The sequence below is a fragment of the Galeopterus variegatus genome, unplaced genomic scaffold (assembly GCF_000696425.1).
Source record: "Galeopterus variegatus unplaced genomic scaffold, G_variegatus-3.0.2 Scaffold687, whole genome shotgun sequence".
In the NCBI taxonomy this organism is placed as follows: domain Eukaryota; kingdom Metazoa; phylum Chordata; class Mammalia; order Dermoptera; family Cynocephalidae; genus Galeopterus; species Galeopterus variegatus.
Genome location: NW_007726798.1, coordinates 845,850 through 868,330, shown reverse-complemented (window position 1 = coordinate 868,330; position 22,481 = coordinate 845,850). Strand labels below are relative to the sequence as shown.

At 35.5% G+C, this 22,481-nt stretch overlaps 1 protein-coding gene across 2 annotated transcripts in view; it reads right to left on the bottom strand.

Moving 5' to 3' along the window:
• Positions 1-36: 36 nt before the first annotated feature.
• The window catches only part of SOS2 (son of sevenless homolog 2 (Drosophila)), a 69,774-nt gene continuing 47,329 nt past the window's right edge, over positions 37-22,481 (bottom strand). Inside the window, exons 16-22 of one of the 2 annotated variants that reach the window (XM_008571405.1) lie at positions 18,549-18,666; positions 17,233-17,405; positions 14,454-14,570; positions 12,977-13,238; positions 12,418-12,459; positions 2,883-2,992; positions 37-1,766 (exon numbers count right to left, since the gene is read on the bottom strand). In XM_008571405.1, the coding sequence (XP_008569627.1) occupies positions 1,257-1,766; positions 2,883-2,992; positions 12,418-12,459; positions 12,977-13,238; positions 14,454-14,570; positions 17,233-17,405; positions 18,549-18,666 (1,332 nt within the window). In that variant the 3' untranslated portion in view covers positions 37-1,256. The remainder of the gene's footprint in view (positions 1,767-2,882; positions 2,993-12,417; positions 12,460-12,976; positions 13,239-14,453; positions 14,571-17,232; positions 17,406-18,548; positions 18,667-22,481) is intronic. The other variant, XM_008571406.1, reaches the window with a different exon arrangement.

Below are 22,481 nucleotides of genomic sequence, written 5' to 3'. Positions count from 1 at the left end.
AATTTCCCCCTTTGTTCCTTATAATAAAAACGCATATTTTAAAAGTCTCTGAAAAATTAAGACTGGGGTGATTTATTAATCTTGTTAAGAACTCTGATACAAAGCACAGTAAAAGGCCACAGACCAGTAAATAAACAACGTGGCTTTTGGCTATTTTACAACTGCTGCTACGGCACTATCAGCAAAACACGTTTTCATCACTTTGAATGAAGGTGTCCAATGTCTAAAAGTTTTACTCATTTCTCTGATTAAAAGGTTTAATAAAGCTTTAAGTATTTGCTGGTTTAAATATTACCAATCTAAAAAAACGTTTTTCTTAAATTTCAGTTAACACGAGATTTATTGATAAAATTACTAGTTTTGAAGGCAAGGCAGTTGGTTCCTATGCCATAAGAAACTTTTCGTCTGAATTTATGAATTAGTAAAGTAGCAGACTGTATTACAGGCCTCAAGTCACTTAAATTCATATAGGTTATTAGCATTATCTTTAAATATACAATATAAACAAAACTGTACATACATGGCATATTAACTTTGTTTTACAAAACAACAGGCAACTCATTAGCTAAAGACACCATAGTCTGCAAAAAACAAAAGGCACATCTGAATGAGATACATGCCCTTTTTGCCTCTATAATTGGGTAGTCTTTGTTTACATTTTGACAAAATAATAAACACAGTGCACTCTATTATTTTCATTCTACTTTTCTGTCTTCAGCAGCAAATACTGGCATTTAAGACATGGTATTAAAGAGTTTAAGAACAGTGGGTGTTATTCACAAATCTCCTAGATGTAAAAACTAGTAGTAGAAACTAGAAGATGGTCATAGAGGTCTAAAAATCAGTAACACCATACACCCTCTATATTTGTGTAAATTCGTTGCCTTAAAAAGACATCTATTACTCAAATTTAAAAATTCCACAAAAGCACTATCCCCTTTCAGTGCAATCAATGTCACTTTAAACCATATTTTAGCAGAGTCTACAGTGCAAATATAAATTCTTGATACTGGCCTTTGGGCAGCACTGAGGATCCAAGACAAGGCAATGCTACTAATCACCTGAGGATAATGGTGAAGGACTTTTATATTTTTACTTTTCCAATTCTTAAAAGCTTATTTGATCAGTAGCACTTTTGTAAGAGCATTATTTGTAAAAAGTACTAAAATACTATGCCTTTTTTTGAATAAATTAAAAAAAAAAAAAAAAAACTTTACAAATACCATTCCAGTGTCAATGACTACATATGGGTAAGGTCATTGAGGAGTTTCTGCATTTTCTAGCAAAGGCAGTCTGTACAATGGGGGGTGCGAAAGCTCCCGTTTGTAAGTCTTTGGTGGCAGTTTTGGTAGGTGAGGGCTTGAATTTTGCCTTGGTGGAACAGGGGGAGCTGGGGGATGAGCAAGATTATTGTGACTAGAACTGAGCACATGGCATCGACGTGGTATTCTTGGAGAGGGTGTGCTAGGAGGAGTGCTTGGTGAATTTGGACACGTACTAATGTCTCTGAACCAGTCTGGATCTCTATGAAGATGTCCCAGTGGAGGTGGCTGAAGATTAAATGGACAGTTTATAAAGTGTTCTGGAGGCCGAAGAGGAACTGGTGGAGGGGTATCAGGAAGAGGATCTCTTGGTGGCGGCGGAGGTGGACTATGCAGAGGCCCATCAAATGCACCAGTAGGAACAGGAACTCTGGGTTTTACCTTTGGAGGAGGAGGCTGTCTTGGTGGAATAGCAGGAGGGTCATCATCAGATTTCATATTTCCCTTAAAAAAAAAAGTAGTTAAACTATACCTCTATTCTCCTGAAAAATCTGTGATAAAATACTTTTAAAGACTAAAAAATTCTTATGCATAGTAATTAAATCCTGAGGCTCAAAATAAATTAATCTGGTTTAATTATCAGATTTATGAGTAAATTACTCCCACAGTAATTCAGACCTCAATTTAATATTTTTATATATAAGATGTTTTGGCTGAAATCTTAGAACATAAAGTCTTGGTTTATTTTGATTTGTGTACACATTTCTGAAATTTGTGTGTTTTAATTAAAATATAGGTAAGTGAAAATAATATATAGCTTTGTAGATGTGAAAGGACATGATTTTAAGCAGACTTAATGTCCTGCTTCTGCTTACTGGGCATCTACATTCCCCAATGAGGCTTACAGCAGTGGATCTCAAACTGTGATCCAGAGACCAGCAGCATCAGAAGGAAACTTGTTAGAAAAGCACATTCTTGGGCCCCACACCAGACCTACTGAATCAGAAACTCTGGGGGTGGGGCTCAACAATCTGATTTTAACAAGCCTTCCAGGTGATTCTGACGCACTCTTAAAATTGAGAAGCACTTGTTGAAAGTTTAAGGAATACTTCAAATACTAAATTTCATTCCATTTGTACTAGAAAGGAAATGTACTTCTGATTATCTGTGAATCTGCTCAGCCTCTTTTTTATTTTATTTATTTATTTATTTATTCCCCCCCCCCCTTTTTTGTCTTTTTTTCGTGTCCGGCAACAGATCGCAACCCTCAGTGTCACGCCCGTACCGGACCGGGACCGGCAACGGGATCGCAACCCTCGGCGCTGCGCCCGCCCCTCGCCCAGCCAGTGAGCGGGAACCGGTCTGTATGTGGGATCCGAACCCTCGGCGGGAGCGCCGCCACGCTCCCAAGCAGCACACTGTATCAGCCTCTTTTTTAGAAAAGGATTTCCAGGAGGATTAAACAATTACTTGAAGTATTTTTCAAATATAACAAACAAATGTTGAAAAACCATAAAGGATAGCCAAAATATAATTGAAAGACTCTTCACAAGAATGAGCATTATTCTGAAGATTCACAACTTTGAATAAGTTGAGGCAAACCTAAGTCCTGTTGACTACCTTGGAATTTGAAGCATCATGATCAAACTTTTTTCGAGGAGGAAGAGGAGGAGGAATCAGTGGCTCTTCACTTAGTTTATGTAAACTACCACAGGAACTGAAGAAAGATCCTGGGAAGGAAAAGACTAATTTAACCACAATTCACAATGCAATCATAAGACAAAACGTCATCGCAACTTGTGATCACTTCTGCTATAGCGTTTGCCAGATTGTATTGTCTGCTATACAGCAGATGGTTAGTTTATCTATCTTCCCCATTAAACTGTATGCTTTTTGATGGCAGTGTGTATTTAATTTTGAATCCCTAACACCTTGCACAGTGTCTGGTACATAATACTATAGCTAAATGAAGGCGTGCTATTTAATTAAGATTAATAATGAGATTCTGCTCCCAAAAAAGCTTTTAATCTAAAAAAATAAAAACAAAACAAACATGTTGTATACACTGTGGTAACTTCCACACTATGACCATCCTAATCAGAGACTATATATTTCTGAAGCAGCTAGTATTGGGTTCATTATTATACAGGTAATAAAACCTCCATTTAGAAGACCATCAGGTAGAGTTATATCACACAACTATTTCTCATTGCAAATCTCTCATTCATAACAAATTATATAACATATACATCACACACATTATATAACCATACACATGTAAGGTACACATATAATGTACACATCATATAACCATATTAAAGAAATTTATAAAATAATAAAGTATTTAAGGAAAAATTACCCTTAAACAGGTCATCCAGACATAAAAATTATTTTCACTTTGATTTATTCCTTTTATCTTTTTCATATGATTAAAAAAACCTGTAATTATGGCTCAACTCCCTATTTGATATCTCTCTACACACACAGATATATACACACACACAGAGTTATTACAAAGGCAGTAACCTAGTAACCATGTCTTGTTTGTCATTACACTGAGATTAGGTTCACAGGAGCTAGCTGGGAAAGAAGTTGATGAGTTTAATTTTAAACACACTAAGTTTAGTTTATGTAACACACTAAGTAGTTGTTCAAATAGAAGTGTCAAACTACTTAGTCTTGTCAAAAACTGCTTTCCTGATCATGTGATTCTGCAGTTACCTCTGGGGTTCCTACTGGCTCAGGGGCCAAAGGTTGACACAAAAAGTATGCCTATGGGGTGCCAGCAGATGGTATGAAGAAGTACTACCTGCTGCACATATGTTCTTCGGTGTCTGCCCAGCATTTGTCCTGTCTTTGGCAGCAGAACTCCTCTTGGCGGTGATAAATCCATCCCATTTGGTTTAGTCAGCCAATCCTGCCCAGGGCATCTCAATTCCAGCCAAGAAGTGAGCATAAGACTCACTTTCTCACTTTCTTAACATGATCAGATTTTTATCTACCTCTTTTTCATACATGTAGCCTTAAGGCTTTAGGGAAAGCTGAACGTAATTACCCCTTAGCTCCAAGGATGAGTCCTGACGGTCCAAGTCAATAAGAGTAATCCCATTCCTTTAGCCAGAATGATAAGTTTAAGTGTAGGCATGTGACGTAAGTCAGACCAGTGAAATTAGAAAGATTTTCTGGGGGCTACGGAAAAGGAAGTTCCTTGCTCTTTTGGAAAAGCATTCTGTCATTCTGTCTCTGTACCTCTCTATTATTTAACTGAACAAAGATGCACATAACCATTATTGCTCCTGCCAGCACTCTTATGACCTTCAGGTAAAACAGCCTTAGATAAAACTGATAATCTAGACAAAACAATGAGAAGTGAAAAAGAATCCTGGTCTTTAATACCACTGAGCCACTGAATCAACCAGTCCTAATGCAGCCTTCCTATAAATATTCAATTATGTCTGTCAGGATGTTTTCTGATTGTTTAAGCCAGTCTTAGATGGGTTTTCTCTTCCTTAAAGACATATACACTCATGGACGCAGAAGATATTTGAATGATGGTAGGACAGCTGTGAGAGTTTCTGAATCTGGGTCTGATTCTACAGTCACCAATTAACCACTATACATACCTCTCCTATATAGTAGGCACTCAATGACCCATACTCAAGTGTGAATACAATTTTATTTTCTCTCAAGAGCATTTCCCAACAAGACTACAGTTTTTGTGAACTTTTTTTCTTTTTTTTTTTTAAAGATGACTGGTAAGGGGATCTTAACCCTTGACTTGGTGTTGTCAGCACCACGCTCTCCCAAGTGAGCTAACTGGCCATCCCTATATAGGGATCCAAACCTGTGGCCTTGGTATTATCAGCACCACACTCTCCCAAGTGAGCCACGGGCCCAGCCCTTTGTGAACTTTTTAAATAGGTGTAGTATTCCAAACTAGTGAATGTAGGAGAATTTACTGAACCATTTCTGTAATGTTAGCTATCTAAGTTACTTCCAATTTTTTGCCATTCATTCATCCAACAAATAGTTATTGGATACCTGCTATACTGCCAGGCACTGTTCTATGCACTAGTGGTATAATAGCAAACAAAAGGAGGCAAAAATTCATGTCCTTATGGAGCTTATATTCTAGGTTGGGGAGAAAGAATAGATAAGTGAAAGTGTAATGGCTATAAATTATTAAGAAATATTAGGTAGGGAAGGGGTACAGAAAAAGGTGGGAAGGGAGCAATTTTAAAAAGGGCTATTAGGGATGGCCTCACTAAGGTAACACTGAGCAAAAGCCTGAAGGAGGCAAGAGAGCAGGCCATGAGGTCAAATAGGTGAAAAGCATTATAAGCAGAATGAAAGGCAAGGGCAGAAGTCCTTTTGTGGTAATGTATCTGTTGTGATCAGGAGGCAGGAGCAGCATGAGTGAAGGAAGAGAAGAGTAAGTGATGAGGTCTGACAGATCTAAGGAGGCCAAACTGTGTAGAGCCTTATGGGCCCTTTTAAGGAACTCTGGCTTTTACTCTGAGTGGAATGGAAAGCCACTGGAGGGCTTAAAGCACAGACAAGACAAAGTCTAACTTACATTATAAAAGGATCACTCTGGCTACTGTGCCGAAACATACTGATGGGGAAAGATGGCAAGTTGGTATGCCACTGTAATGAACAAGGTAAGAAATTATGGTGGTTTGGACCGAAGTGGCAGCAGTGATGATGAGAAATAATTAGATTCTGGATATATTTTAAGGGCAATCAAGATTTGTTAATGGGTCACATTTGGGGTATGAGAAAAAGGAAGAAGTAAAAGATACTTCTAATATTTTTGGCCTAAGAAACTGAATGGCTGCAATTAGAATTGAAATGAGGCAGTGTGAGGAACAACTTTGAAGAGGATGATAAGCAGCTCAGTTTTGGAGAGGTTAAGTTTTAGTTTCCTGTTAGATATCCAAATGCAGATGTCAAATAGGTCAATGCATATATGAGGGTACTTCAAAAAGTTCATGGAAAGATTCATATTATTTTTTCATTCTATTTTTTCATGAATTCTTGAAGTACTACTGTATAAGTCTAGAGGTCAGGAGAGAGATCTTAGCCACGGTGAATGCATTCCAAGACCTCCAGTGGGTGGATAGTAGCAAACCCAATTACCATCAATCAGAACACATTTCTGTTCATGACTTCCATCCACAAATTTAATGCCTTTTCCTTCTTACTAAGCACTTATCATGTACTTTGGCCATAACTTTTGCAATTTGAGGTACAACAGCAAAACCAGCAAAAATTTCCTTTTCCTTCTTCACAACTTCATGGATAGAAGATTTGTTCTTGGTGTACATCTTAGCAACCTGAGCATATGATTTTTTTCTTTCCTTATTAAGTTGAGAAGTTTCACCTTTTCACTATTTTTTTTTTCCTTTTTGTCATTTTTCGTGTCTGGCAACGGATCGCAACCCTCAGTGTCACGCCCGTACCGGACTGGGACCGGCAACGGGATCGCAACCCTCGGTGTTGCGCCGGCACCTCGCTCAGCCAGTGAGCGGCCGGTCTGTATGTGGGATCCGAACCCTCGGCGGGAGCGCCGCCGCGCTCCCAAGTGGCGCACTGTAGCAGTGCGCCACCGGGCCGGCCCCACCTTTTCACTTAAAGGAAGCAATTTATGGCTTCTTTTGGACACATCTGAATTGCCAGCATCAGAACTCTTGTGCTTTGGGGCCATTATAAAGTAAATTAAGGGTTACTTGAATACAAACATTGTGATAGCAACAGTAGTCTAATAAGCAAGATGGCTACGAAGTGAACAGTGGGTGGGTAGCATATACAGTATGGATATACTGGACAAAGGGATAATTCACATCCCAGGTGGGCCAAAGCAGGACGGTGGGAGATTTCATCACAATACCCAGAATTGCATGCAATTTAAAATTTACTAATTGTTTATTTCTGGAATTTTCTACGTAATATTTTTGGACTGTGGTTGGCCGTGGGTGATTAAAATGGTGGAAAGTGAAACTGAGGATAAGAGAGAACTACTGTATCACCGTATCAATGATATGAGACTGAATGAGACAACCAAGTGACTGAGAAGATAAGAAGTCCAGCTAGGGACTTCCAATATTAATAGTCTGGAAAGAAAAGGAGGAACCAGCAAGAGACACCAAGGAGCTACATGTGAAGGAGGAGAAAAACCAAGAGAGTAGAATGAACAATATGATCTTCATGCATGTGCCTTTTTCTAAAACTTTTTTGGGTATTTAGTACAAATAAAGGCAGAGACTTTGTCTTTTTCACTACTGAATCCCTAGTGTTTAGCAGAGTAGCTGGTACAAACTAGATACTCAATTTTCTGTTGAATCAGTAAGAACAAAGGGTGTGAGCTGGCCAGTTAGCTCAGTTGGTTAGAGTGTGGTGTTGATGACACCAAGGTCAAGGGTTCAGATCCCCATACCTGCCTGCCGCCAAAAAATAAAAAGGTGGGGGTGAATGTTATTTTCAGATTGCTTTCCAAAAGTGTCATATTAATATGCCAATTTACATGGGATAAGCAATGTACCTTTTAACATAGGCTTGCTCACACTCAGAAAAAAATTTTAATTCAAAAAACTAAAATAGGGCCGGCCCGGTGGCGCACTGGATAGTGCGCCGCTTGGGAAGTGCGGCGGCGCTCCCGCCCGAGGGTTCGGATCCCACATACAGACCGGTTCCCGCTCACAGGCTGAGCGAGGCGTGGGAGCAGCGCCGAGGGTTGCGATCCCGTTGCCGGTCCCCGGTCCGGTGCGGGGGCGACACTGCGGGTTGTGATCCGTTGCCGGACACGGAAAAAGACAAAAGACAAAAGACAAAAAAAAAAAAAAAAAAAAAAAAACCTAAAATAGCAACACACTACTGAATAATTAAAATTTCTCAGCTTTCTAGTGATGTAGAACAGTTATCTGTTTATTTATAAGACATACTTCCTTTGACATGAACTATCTATTCATGTCCTGGTTGATGGAGTCTTGCTATTTCTCATTCTGTTTAAGGACTTTTCATATTTACTATAAATATTTTATTTTCTTCTTTGGGGATTCATTTCAGGATATTCAGAATTTTATGCAGTTCTTTTTAATATTTTCCATTAAATAACAAAACAATTTTCTTATATGGAAAATGTATTTTACTATTATTCAAAATAATGTCCAGAATTCCTGGTTCTAAAATGGAACAGTATTATGAGTTGAATTGTGTCTCCACAAAAGATACGTTGAAGTCCTAACCCCTGGAACCCTTGGTCTTTGCAGATGTAATCAAGTTAGGATGAGGTCATTAAGGTGGGCCCTAATCCAATATGACATAACTTTGTATGAGGAGAAGAGACAAAGAGACACACAGGGAGAAGACAGCCATGTGACAACAGAGGCAGAGATTAAAGTGATGCATCCACGAACCAAGGGATGCCAACAATTGCCACCAGATGCCAGAAGCTAGAAGAGGCAAGGAAAGATTCTCTCCTCAATGTTTCAGAGGAACCATGATCCTGCCAACACCCTGATTTTGGATTTCTAGCCTCCAGAACTATCAGATAATATTTTTTTGCTCTTTTAAGCCACTCAGTCTATGGTGTTCTTTTAGAGCAGCACTAAGAAACTACACACATAGTAAAGATATTTCCACCAAAGAACAAGAAAAAAAAAAAAAAAAAAAAAAAAAAAAAAAAAAACCCACACACACAAACTTCAGTAAAGCCAGGAAATATCTGAAGCTGAAGCTCCAATTCATGAAGGCAGACTATTATGTAAGTGAAGGAGACAAATAGAGGGAGATGAAACCCAAATGTCTGCAGACAGTGATAATGACAAGCAGCAGCAAATTTGCCCCACAGAAGTAAAGGAGGGCTCAGAAGCTAAAAAGACTTGGTACAATGGAGGGCATGGGCAAGGAAACAGAAGACTTGGTTAAGTCTGTATAAGGGGCACTTAGAACCCCAATCTCCTCTCCCCCATTTAGGGAGGCCAGACAACTACCTCATTCCCACCCCTGCAGGATACTGAGGTTTTATTCTCAGGAGAATCTAAACTCCAGACTGGGGGCACTGGTCTGTGCTGAAAATACATACATTCATATTACATGTTAATATTCCCCAGACAGATGATTCAAATATTATTCTTTAGAGAAACTAAACATGCCTAGAGAAAAGGCCTATAGATTCTGACATTTGGGGATTTCCCCCGTAAAAAAATTCTCACTGCTCCATCACTCCCCTCACTCTAAAATATGAACATAAAGGATACCAGACAAGAAAGGAATGCTTCCAACATGAAAACAAGAGACTACAACTAACAGAAGAAAGGAGGTCAGAAAAGAGACAATACCAGAGACAAAACAAGTTTTTTTCAAAAATACTATAACATCCTAAGAGAGATAAAAGAAGACAGTGCATCCATGAAACCAGAATAGTATGATATATAAAAAGGCATGATCAGAGGGAACTAGAAAGAATTCTTAGAAATTTAAAATCATGACGGATGAAGAAAATAAATAGAAGAATAGGAAGATAAAGTGAGGAAACGCTCCAGAAAAAAGAACAAGAAAACAAAGAGATGGACAATAGGACATAAAAGACAAGAAAATTTGGGCTGGCTAGTTAGCTCAATTGGTTATAGCATGGTACTGAAAACATCAAAGTCCGGTGTTTGATCCCTATACTGACCAGCTGCCAAAAATAAAATAATAATAAAAAAGAAAAAAGAAAAAGAAAAAAAAAAAGACAAGAAAATTGGAGGACAAATCTAGGATTATAAGATTATAATACATATAAGATAAGGAAAAGGAGCTCCAAAAAGGGAGTCAGGAAACATGGTGGGGAGAAAATTATTACCAAAACAATACAAAGAACATTTTTTAGAAATTGGACACATGACTATCTAAATTTTAAGACAGCAAAATGAAAGAAAAAACACTCACATCAAAGCAGTTCATTGTGAATGTATAGATCATTAAAAACAAAGAGAACAACCTAAAAGTTTCCTGACCATATTGTGAGCAGACTGCTGTCTCCCAGTATACCTTTCCCTTTTTTCCTTTTAGTAATAGGATCCCACGGATTTTCATAAGGCAAATGGCTGCCGAGTTAGAACATTTCTTAGCTTCCCTTGTAGCTAGATATGTACATTTGACTAAGTTTTGGGAGGACAGCAGAAGTGATGTATGCAACTCTCAGATCATGTTTTTATATCAAAGCTCCCTGTCCACCACCTTTGTGCTAGCTGAAAAATGTAACAACTAGAACAGGAGCTCAAGATAGATATGGAAGCTACATCTCAAGAATTTTGAATTGCGTTCCTAGCTTAAAAACACTGTGGAGCAGATTTGTCTATTTGCTGTGGCTATTGTGAGAAATAAACTTCTACTTCATTTAAGGTTCTGTGTTTTTGAGTCCCTAAAGGTATACCCTAACTAAAAACAAAGAAACAAACAAACAAAAAATAAATTGAAACTTAAGGTCATTGAGAGAAGAATTTTTGTCTACTTTGCTCACTGCCATATCTCTCACACCTAGAATAATGCCTACCCATATCAGGCATTGAAAACTTATGCACTAATAAATGAATGAATGAATGGTATTAGGCTTCTCAACAACAATTATGAAAGTAGTAGACAGTGGAGAAATGCCTTCAAAATTCTGCGTAAATATTATATATAATTCTATACCCAGCCAAACTATTAACAATTAAATGTGTAATACATTTTAAGAAATCCAAGAACTTAAAAGCTTAATATTCTATGTATCCTTTCTCAGGTAACTACTGAAGGATGTGCCCCTACAAAAATAAGGAGGCATATCAAGAAAGAAGATAAAGAATCCAAAAAACAAGGACCTACCACAGGAGGTAAGTGAAGGGAATTCTAGGATGATAGTGAAAGAAAGTTCTAAGATGACAGTTGGGTCAGAGGCTGAGAAAGCAAACAGTCCAAACTGGAGCAGAAGGACAAAAGGGTACCAGAAAGGAAGCTTCCAGGATAAAAAGAAAAAAAAAAATTCTGATAAACTTTTAACTGGCCTGACATTATGGAAAACTACTGTGAAAGGGTATGGGAAAACTGGGCAATAGGTGTTAAACAAACAAACCTAAGCATTAATGAGGCAATTATTAACTTCTGGAAACAGATGTACAAGAAAGGAAGCATAATCATAGTATACACTACATAACTAAGCAGTGAATAATATTTGCCCCAAATGTGATAAGTATAGGCAGGGTAGAGAGTACAATCTTCATTTACCATAATAGGAAATCAGTAAACACTGTCTAAAATTAATGATTCAAAAGAGAGAACAATATAAAAACATCATTTAGAAATGTGGAGGTGTCACTGGAGAACAAGAAAAGGGGTGGGGAGACAGAGTAGAAAACTGTTAATTTAAGTGTTTTAGTGCTATTTGCCTTTTAAATTCCATGAATATATCACTTTGATTAAAAATTCTTAAAATTAAAATTAAATATTTAAAAGACTAAACTCACTTTTCTCATAAGATAGGGATCTTCCTACTATCTAAATTATATACATTTTACTATACTAGATGCAGAAGACCTCTAGATCAGCAGAATTATTCCTTAAGCTGCTGTTTTCCTTTCTGGGTTATCTTGTTTTAAACAAACGATCACAGAGAGAAAGTTAACAGCATTTATGTTAAAAAATCATGAAATAATTAAGAATGGTAGAATAGTGCTTTATTTAAAATATTGCTTTAATTAAATAAGGTGAAGAAATAAGTAATCAAGGGGTAGACTAGGAACCTAATAAATACTTGGTATATTATTCCTATGGAAAAGTGAATTGGAAGGGGTGTGGGAGGAGCAGAAACTGATATGAAATTACTGTTCAGTCTGTGCCAAATAATGTGTTAGGTGTTCTACATAGTTATTTCATTTGATCCTTAACAAATTTGGAGAATGTAAATAATTTGTTCAAGGTCACATAGCCCCTAGATCATAAAATGATGAAAATAAGCTATAGTGAAGTTTAAATAGTACACAGCTGTAAGCAAACGATTCAACTTATTTATAAAAATTTTTTTCATTTCTTATTCTTTAAATGTTGCTAAAACCCAAAATGCTGAATACAAATTTAATCAACCAGATTATGATCTTCACAGTCATCTCATTAGAATCAACTTATTCTTACTTACTTGAATGTGGCAAGAGCACTGGAGCAAAGATGCTATTGCTGCCTATTGGAATGAGAAAAATTAATTTGAAAAGGAAGGTAACATGTATGCTTTTATTTTTTAAATGTTTGTATAAAGTAAAATGTAATACACAAGGAACGCAGAATTCTATCACTATCTTTTGCCATGTTCATTTTTAAAAAAATGAACCCAGTACTCTTTGTACCTGGAATGTTTTTCCTTTCTTAGTGTAAGTGGTTGCCTCTCTATTGCACTCTTTTTTAACTTCCCTCACAGAACTTACTACTTGTTTTCTTATTCATTGTCTATTATTGTTCCCTTTAGAGTGGTAGTGAGGCTCAAAAGGCACTAAATAAATCTTTGTTGAATAAATAAATTAGAAAATAATACAAATAAACAATGCACAAATGATGCTTTATTCTCTTGTGTTAATCTTGTGTTTTCACATTTAGATGTCACTTTTCTCACTAATATAGTTTGAAAAGAATTCTATAGTTCCCTATTTAATAATATGAGAAGAATTATCTGAAATACAAGATTCTTTACATCAAATACTTACCACAGGAACTGTTGAGATCCACATCTAAAAACACACTAAGATCTGAAGAAGCAGATACTGGTGGAGTAGATGGTGTATTTGGAGAGGTTGGTGCTGACACTGTTGATTCAAGCTCAGTTTCAGCAATCCGACTAAAGCTTATCTTACATGGTTCTCTTTCTAATGGTGTTGGGTGACCTCGCAAAGTGCCTGAGGTAGAGCCATGTCGGCCTGCATTAGGCCTTATTCCAGGAGATTTTAAGGAGAAAGATGATTTCCTAGGCTAGGAAAAGCAAACATAATTAACTTGCATGTACTTTTGTTTTTATGACTTAAAACTATCTTATAAATTCTTAAATACACAGTTAAGAAAGTGCAATAAAATCCCAATTTGCAAGGGCAGCCTGTAGCATTCTAATACAAGCTTCTAGATTTGATTGGCTTCATTCTAAGATGGACTTCTCTTTTTAAATCTCTTTTTAAAACAGCAGAAATAAAATTCTTGAAAATAACTTTTTGCTCCTAAAACACATAAACCTAAACACTTCTCTTTCAAATTATCTATATCAATTTTACATGTACTGGGAACATAATTTATACAACATACTTGCTGTGCTTCAGAGAAAAAAAATATTCTTCCACCCTTTCCTTATACTAAATGATCAAACTCTACAACAGTGCTTTTAAAAAAAATTGCTATCATTGTCCTCCACCCTCATCCCTACCCCATTTTAAAAACTCTTCATCAGTAACCTAATGAAAAAACAAAGAACTCAGATTCAGAAAAGTTGAGTGAAAATCTCAACTGTGCCAATATCTAGCTATGCAACTTTGAAAAAGTTATTTAACCCTTTGAGACTCCGTTTTTTTGTTTGTAAAATCGGGATAAGAACTATATCATACAATTGTGAAGATGAGATAACATGAAACTATATCAATTTTACAATTACTGTTTCGCCCAAAATTGGTATATGTTTTTACTTATTTCCACATCTTGCTTTACTTTCAGCTACTTAGAGTTAGTCTTCCACTACTTTTGTTGCCACTGCAAACCCCTGAAATACCTAGGAACTGTAGCAACAAATTCTAGTGAAAGAGGTGGGTTTCGGAGGCAACCACAGACCATGGCCTCATTGCAGGAGTCATGTCAGACCAGTAGAAACATGATATACCTGCTAACTCCTTCCCAGGCCTTTTCATTTCCTTTGTTCTATCCAGCTACCTGTTAGGTTCTCACTTTCTCACACCTCTTCCTCTTATACTAAAAGGGATCAAAAGTGGACAGATAAATAAGTGGTACTAGTGGTACTAAGATAAGAGGATAAACCAAAAGGCTGACATTTTCTCCCAGGTACATATAATTTTAGAAACAGTATAGTACTGCAAAACAAAAAACCTAGGAACAGCTATTTGGTTACATTGTAATTTTAAGGGAATACGTTGTTAAACATTGAAAATAATATTCAGAACAAATTTTCCAAAATTATAATGGACTTACAAATCGAGGTGGCTGTTTGCAGTTTCGGGGTTCAATTTCTAGTGACTTGTTGAACAAATAATCTGTAAACTCTTTTTCAGATGCACTTCCCATGGGGTTAAGGTTTTCAAAGAACCTCTGGAATTAAACAAATACTCACAAATATATGTTTTAGATCTTATTAAAATAAAATCCTATTAAAATTTTTCATGAAAATTATTTTAATACTAAAAAGTTATCAACAAATCAAGAGATCACAGTATCTGAAAGTTCATAAGGATTGCTTATTCCAATCTCACTACTTTCAAATAAGACAATAATTCTGTGAAAGATATATTCTAGTCTTAAAGTTCTATTAAGGTGAGCAGATTTTCATTTATTACCATCTTAATGGCTCAGCAGTTAGCATCACTTATCCTTTAGTAAACTTTATTCCTACTCATTATAATAAAATGATGATCACCAGTAAGCTACCAAAAGTTTTCAGAATAAAATTATAGTTATTATAATCCACAATGAAATTTTGATAATCAGAAAAAAATTAGAGATAAAGTGGATTAAGTCTATTCAAAAGTAATTTCAAGAACAATTATAAACTTTAACTTATCTGTGCTAAACTCTAGTATAAAAAATATTTTTATCAAAAAATATTTTGTTATATATTGTATTCTTGAAAAATTTAAAGAGAGTAGATGTTATGTGCTCTTACCACAAAAATGATAACTATATGAGATGATGCATTTGTTAATTAGCTAAATTTAACCATTCTACAATGTATATGCACTTCAAAACATCATGCTGTACATGATTTAAAAAGTAATTGTATCTGTCAATTAAAAATTTAAAAATTAATTTAAAAATATTTCATCTTTATCAAAAAATATTTTAAGGTCAAATTTAAGTTTTTAAGTAGAAAATTTAGATGATTTAGCAAAGTGCCAAAAAACAAAACAAACAAAAAAAACCCCAAACAGTAATCTCACTAACCAGACCAGAGATCCCACTGTTTATATTTTGCCAATAGAGTATCTTCCAATGTTTTTACTGTGTGTATGAATATATGCATTTATATATATGTATACAAATATTGAATTTTCTTCTGCAAAACTGGGATAACACCATATTTAAAATTTTTCTTAGTTCATATTCAATAAACTTTTTTCCACAGTCACATGGAACAGAATTTATTTCACTAATCCCCATATAGGTAGTTATTCATATTGGTGCTTTCTAGTTCTTTGCTATTATAATAATAATTATTGTAATTATTAATTCCTTATAATTATTAAGTTCTTGTGCATAAATTTTTCTGTATATCTCTTATGATTTCCTTAGAAAAATCTTTAGAAGCAAATTATCTAATTTAGCTTTACTTTTGAAGTGGTTTAGAAACATACATAAAAATATGTACTAGGTTTTAGCTTTAGCAGTAGGCAAAATGAGTTTTAAAATTTCTAGAATAAAAGTTTTCCCATTTTTTCAGGCATTCTGCCAATTTCAAGAAAATTATATTGCTCCTCTGACAATACTGAAAAAATTTGTTCTTATATTCAGGTTAGCTAAATTAAATCATGTGATCAAACAGTAATTTAAAGACTTTTAGAAAGCTATAAGAGCAGTATTATTGATTTTCTCATCCTTTGCTCTACTGTTTAATATAAATAGGTAACCACCAGTAGCTTATGACTATTTTCTTTAGAACGGGCATCTGTCTATGCTTTCATAAATGAGGTGCTTTAAGTTGTTCTTTCTTAGGACCTCACAGTACTTTGTTTTGAACTGGGATCAAAGAATAGTTACTATCTCATAATTTAGAAGGGTGGGTGTGATGGTGGCTTTTTTCACTCAATATGCCCAATCTGCAGACTATGTCTAAAAACTTAGCACAATTTTTAATATAACAAGGTAAACTTATTCTGGTTGATAGTTATACAGTAATAAGTTCTCAATTTCAAATAAGTATAATATAATAAAATTAATTTAACATAAACATTTTATCATAATTTAATTTAGAAGGTACCCCACATTTTATGGTACCACAGAATCAATATAATCTATATTACATACTATTGCTCAAAATAGAACATCAACTGATAGAATGTTAGAAAAATCATCTTCTGCTATGCTTCATATCTCTCTCCTGACCCTTCCCCTATTAAACACAGTGTTCTTATGAAGAGATGAATTATTTTACGTTACACTGGCACATGTAAAATATCTAAAATAGCTATCAATCAATGATAGTACTAGTAGTAGATGTTCATTTTAATGCATGTCCATTAGAAAGCTTCTTCTATTTTGTCATTCACTTTTTGGAAGTGCTGCTTCAAAGAAGCTGCATAAAGAAGCAGTACTTTCAAGAGAAAGTACTAATAATGTTAATAACCACAGACAGGGCAGAGTATCTAATTTTTTTTTTTTTTTTTGTCTTTTTTCCGTGTCCGGCAACGGATCGCAACCCTCAGTGTTGCCCCCGTACCGGACCAGGGACCGGCAACGGGATCGCAAGCCTCGGTGTTGCTCCCGCGCCTCGCTCAGCCAGTGAGCGGGAGCCGGTCTGTATGTGGGATCCGAACCCTCGGACGGGAGCGCCGCCGCGCTTCCCAAGCGGCGCACTATCCAGTGCGCCACCGGGCCGGCCCAAAGAGAGTATCTAATATTTAACACCGCTTTATCTACTAATTATTCTTAACTCATTTTCACAGCAAAATAAATAGCATGATGTGTGATTATGATATTTCTTAAGATCATACAGGATTTAATATGTTCTCTTTTAAAGATAAGTAGAGAAAATATTTACCCTCATTTCTGGTTCTATCCGTAAACAGTAAGGCTGATTCTGATACTGCTGAATTTCTCCAGTAATTTCAGCAACTTTCCTCCTCTTACTGAAATTGATTAAATCTTTCCCTTTCTTTTTTAAAAAATCATTATTCCCTTCTTCGGTCTTCAGAATATTTGTTAAATATATTCCTAGAAAAAGAAGCATTTAAAGAAAAGTTATTTTAAAATTGGTTATTTAATCAATCGTTTGGGAAAACAATTGCTCTAGTAAAGTTGAAAGACATCCTATATAATTCAGCAATTGTACTCCTAAAATGTTGACAATACTCTGATATACTTAATCATCAGATCTTCATTAAGAATTTCTTTTTAGCATGGAGTGAGTTAAAAGGAAATAAATGAAGTAAAAAGGAAACAAAGGCTACTAGCCTTTACTAAAATAAAGGCTACTAGTCTAAGAAACGGCAAATTAAGCTTTCCTAAACCCTAATTTCACAAAGCTTAAATTGTGTTAGATCTAATCAAACATGTTAATAGTTGATTGCAAATATGTAATGTCAGTGATCTTAAATGATTATTGATCAATAAATTAATTTTTAAGCCAATTTTGATTAATAAGACCACAGACTTATAAACTCTGTTTTCTTAGAGAAAATTTAGATAGAAAAGTAAGTATTTCCCACTCTAGGACAATAAAAAACTTTTCAGTCCCTTTTTTCATGCATAATTACTGATTCATTTAAATTGGTGGCTCTCAACTGGGGGCAATTTTGTCCTTCAGGGGATATTTGGGAATGTCTGGAGACATTTTTAGTTATAAGAACTTGGGGGTGTTACGGGCACCTAGTGAACAGAGGCCAGGATGCCACTAAACATCCTATAATGCATGTAACAACCCCTCACAACAAAGAATTATTTAGCACAAAACGTCAATATTGCTGATGTTGAGAAAACCTGATTTAAATCATTCAATTTCAATAGTATTTAAGAAAAGTTCACTTTATAAAACCTTCCTTCATAATACATAACAATGTTTTAATTCTAAATTTAAAAATCACTTAAAAGCCTTTAATAAATTAAAGAGAAAGCAAACACTATAGATGTGAGATAGATACTATAAAAAATAACAGTTACCATTTCATGAATGCTTACTATATGCTAGACTTTGTATTAGGTAGTACAATAAAATATTTTTAATCCTTATGACACCCCTATATAAAAATTGTCATAATCTTCATTTTACAGATAAGGAAATAAGAGAGTTTAGGTTAGGCCTCTTTTGACTATAATACACTCACCCTCTAAATATAATAACCATATTTAATAACTTACCGAAAAAAGGCACACAAGGTGGATTGATTGACTTAAGTTTTACTAGGTATTTTTTAAAGTGATCTTGACTTAATTCCACAGCTTCATCCAAAATTCTCCGTTTTCTTTCCTGCAATGCCTTTAAAATATATAAATTGAGTGTAATTTTTTAATTCAATCCTATTTTATGAATACAGAGCTTTAAACTTTATAAAATTTTGCAAATACAAAAAAACAATTTTTAAAATTAAGAGATGAGTGGTATTCCTTTGTGCACTTGCCTGAATGATTTCTCTTCTCTTTATCAATAAAAATAAAACCTAAAACCTTCAATTTTTCTAATATAAATTAGAGGATTAAGCAATAAATAAAATTCTTCCTCAGGACCTTGTTAGTTATAATTTTGATTAGCCAGGGTTTTAAGTTATAGCAGCAGGAAAGAAAAATTACAATCCCTCAGCATTCAAATATTTTTCCACTGAAAGATTTTTAGGGCAAGAAGACTGGAACTTAAGTCTTCAATAAACAAACAGGCATTTATTTTGTATTTTATTATTGAAAATTAATTACTTTATTTTTAACCTGATAAAGAGTATACACACACGTGCACCAAAAAACCCACAAGAAACATTATATTTGATGGAGAATCCTTCAATGCATTTCCTTTAAGTTAAGAAAAAAGCAAAGGAACTGCATTGTAGCTTTTATTTAATACTATACATATAGAAGTCCTACCAAACATGGACATGCAAAAGAAATAAAGACTAGGAATTAAAAAGAAAAAAATTTGTCCATGAAGAAGCTCCAATAAATCCACACAAAAAATATTAATGGAGAACTTAGCAATGTTTTTGTATATAAAACCAATAGGCAAAAATCAACTGCATTTAAATATCATCAATAAAGAAAACATGATTTTAAAAAACATTCCAATATAAATCTAACAAAAGAAGTGTGAGATCTCTGCTGAGAAATCCATAAACCTTTATTAAAGGAGTAAACAAATAGGGAGATATACCATGCTCTTCAGTGGGAAGACTCATTATTACAAAAATGTCAGTTCTTCACTAACTGATTTTCAGATCCAGTGCAACTCCTATCAAAATTCCCACTTTTTAAAATGAAGATTAAATTGATTCTAAAATTTACACAGGAAAACAAAAGGCCAAGAATAGATCACTCTCAAAAAAGAATAAGGTTAGCAGGGACCTGCCATACTCTTCTTTATCAAGAACTAGTATAAACTTATGGGAATTTTGACACATGGGACTGGCACAGGAATAATCAAATAGATGAAAGGAACAGAATAGAGAGACCAGAAACAGGCCCACACATGTGGATTCTCAATTTATGACCCAGCTGGCACTACAGATCAATGGGGAAAGGATGGACTTTCAATAAATGTGTGGGAGCAACTGAGTAGCCATATGGAACAAAAAAGTGAAATTAGACTCCAAGCTCACCACATACTCAAAACTCATTACCAGCTGGATGAAGGATTTAATGAAAAAGACAACACATTAGGACAATAGAGGAGGATGTGTTAAACAAAACACCAAAAAAGAATAAATTACAAAGGAAAAAATAAGTAAATTTGACTACATTAAGAATTCTTGTTCATCAAAAGGCACCATAAAAAAGGTGAAAAGGGGAGCTTCAATCTGGGAAAAGACATGCACAATGCACATAACTGAAAAAGAATTAGAATCCAGAATATAAGAGAACTCACACAAATCCACTAAAAAAACGCAACAAAGAGTCAAGAAATTTCCAAGAAGAAATACAAAGAACCAACGAACACTTGAAAAGAAGTTCAAACTCATTAGAAATGAGGGAAGTATAAATCAAAACAAGACTAGAAAAATTAAAAGGATTGACAATATCAAGTATTGGTGAGAATGTGAAACAACTGGATCTCATGTATACCTTATGGGAGTGTAAATTGGGACAACTACTTGGGAAGATAATTTGGCACTACCTAGTAAAGCTGAAGACATTCATATCTTATCATTCAGCAATTCTACTTCTAGAAATTCTGCTTTTAGAGTATTTTGTTTATGTGTGCACCAGGATACATGTAAAAAATGCTCACAGCAATACTGTTAATAATAGTCCCGGACTGGAAACAACCCGAATGACCATTAATTAATGAATAAATCAATAAATTTTGGTAAATTTATTCCTGTAGTATCATACAGTTATGAAAAAAAATTATCTATATCCACAAGAAACCACATGGATGAATCTTAGGAATATAATGTTGAGTAAAAAAAATCAATGAAGAGTCATATTCATATAAATTAAAAAACATGCAAAATGAAACAGTATTATTTAGAGATACAAACAGTAAAACTATCGGAAAAAAGCAATAGAACTATGAGCATAAAATTCAGAATGGTGATTGGTTCTGAAAAGGCAAAGAAGGGGATGGAATTGGGAGGGACTCTCAACCTGGATGCCAGTTATACTGGTGTTTTTTGTATTTTTTATTGTTTATGCCTAATAAATAATTTTACAAATAAGTAGTGTACCCAGTACTTAAAAAAAATAAAATTTAACCTCTCAAAATGAATATACTACTTCAGAGTTTCACAAAATCAGAATTGAAATTATTAATCTACTAAACAGATTAAAAGTAATTTTTCCTCCACTCCCCTCTAATCACAACCCACTGAAAGAATCAATGTTAAGAGAGGAGTGTGTTTCCTTCCACACTGTTCTCAACATTCATGCAACTTCACTTGAGGTTTAGGGTTTGTTCAGTTTCATTACACTCAAATGCATTCACATAATAGCCATTCTGAAGCTTGTATTTTTCCCCTAAAATATCAGAAATATTCTTCCAAGATAATACACATAGATCCCATTCACTTTTTTTCTACAGCTGAATAATATTCCACATTACAGGTTTAAGATAACATATTTAATTATTCTCCTATTGATGGACATTCGGGTTGTTACTAGTTTTCTTTTCTTTTTTACTTTCTTTTTTTTTTTTTAACTTCTCACTATACATTGTAGTTGATTTTCATGCCCCTTTACTCGTTCCTCTCTATCTCCTTTGTTACCAATTTTCTGCCACAACGATCACTGCTGCAGTAACTATATCTTTGCACGTATAACTTTTATAGTCTGAGGGGCCGGCCCGGTGGCGCACTGCTACAGCGCGCCGGCTTGTGAGCGCGGTGGCGCTCCCGCCGAGGGTTCGGATCCCACATACAGACCGGTTCCCGCTCACTGGCTGAGCGAGGTGTGGGAGCAACACCGAGGGTTGTGATCCCGTTGCCGGTCCCGGTTGGGTATGGGCGTGACACTGAGGGTTGCGATCCGATGCCGGACACGAAAAAAGACAAAAAAAGGAAAAAAAAAAAAACCTTTTATAGTCTGGTAGTTTTATTTCTTTAGGATTTTATTTCTTTAGAATTCTGGGTCCAGGCTGGCCCGGTGGCACACTGGAGAGTGCGCTGCTTGGGAGTGCAGTGGCGCTCCCACCGAGGGTTCGGATCCCATGTGGAGACCGGTTCCTGCTCACTGGCTGAGCGCGGTGCGGGCGCAGCACCGAGGGTTGCGATCCCGTTACCGGTCAGTAAAAAAGACAAAAAGAAAAAAAAAAAAAAAGAATTCTGGGTCCAAGAGTATATGTATTTTTATTTTTTAAAAATACTGCTGGGGGCCGGCCCGGTGGCGCACTGCGCTAGTGCGCCGCTTGGGAAGCGCGGTGGCGCTCCCGTCGAGGGTTCGGATCCCACATACAGACCGGTTCCCGCTCACTGGCTGAGCGAGGCGCGGGGGCAACACCGAGGGTTGCGATCCCGTTGCCGGTCCCGGTCCAGTACAGGCGCGACACTGAGGGTTGCAATCCGTTGCCGGTCACGAAAAAAGACAAAAAGAAAAAGAAAAAAAAAAAAAAAAAAAAAAAAGAAAAAAAAAAAAAATACTGCTGGGTCGGCCCGG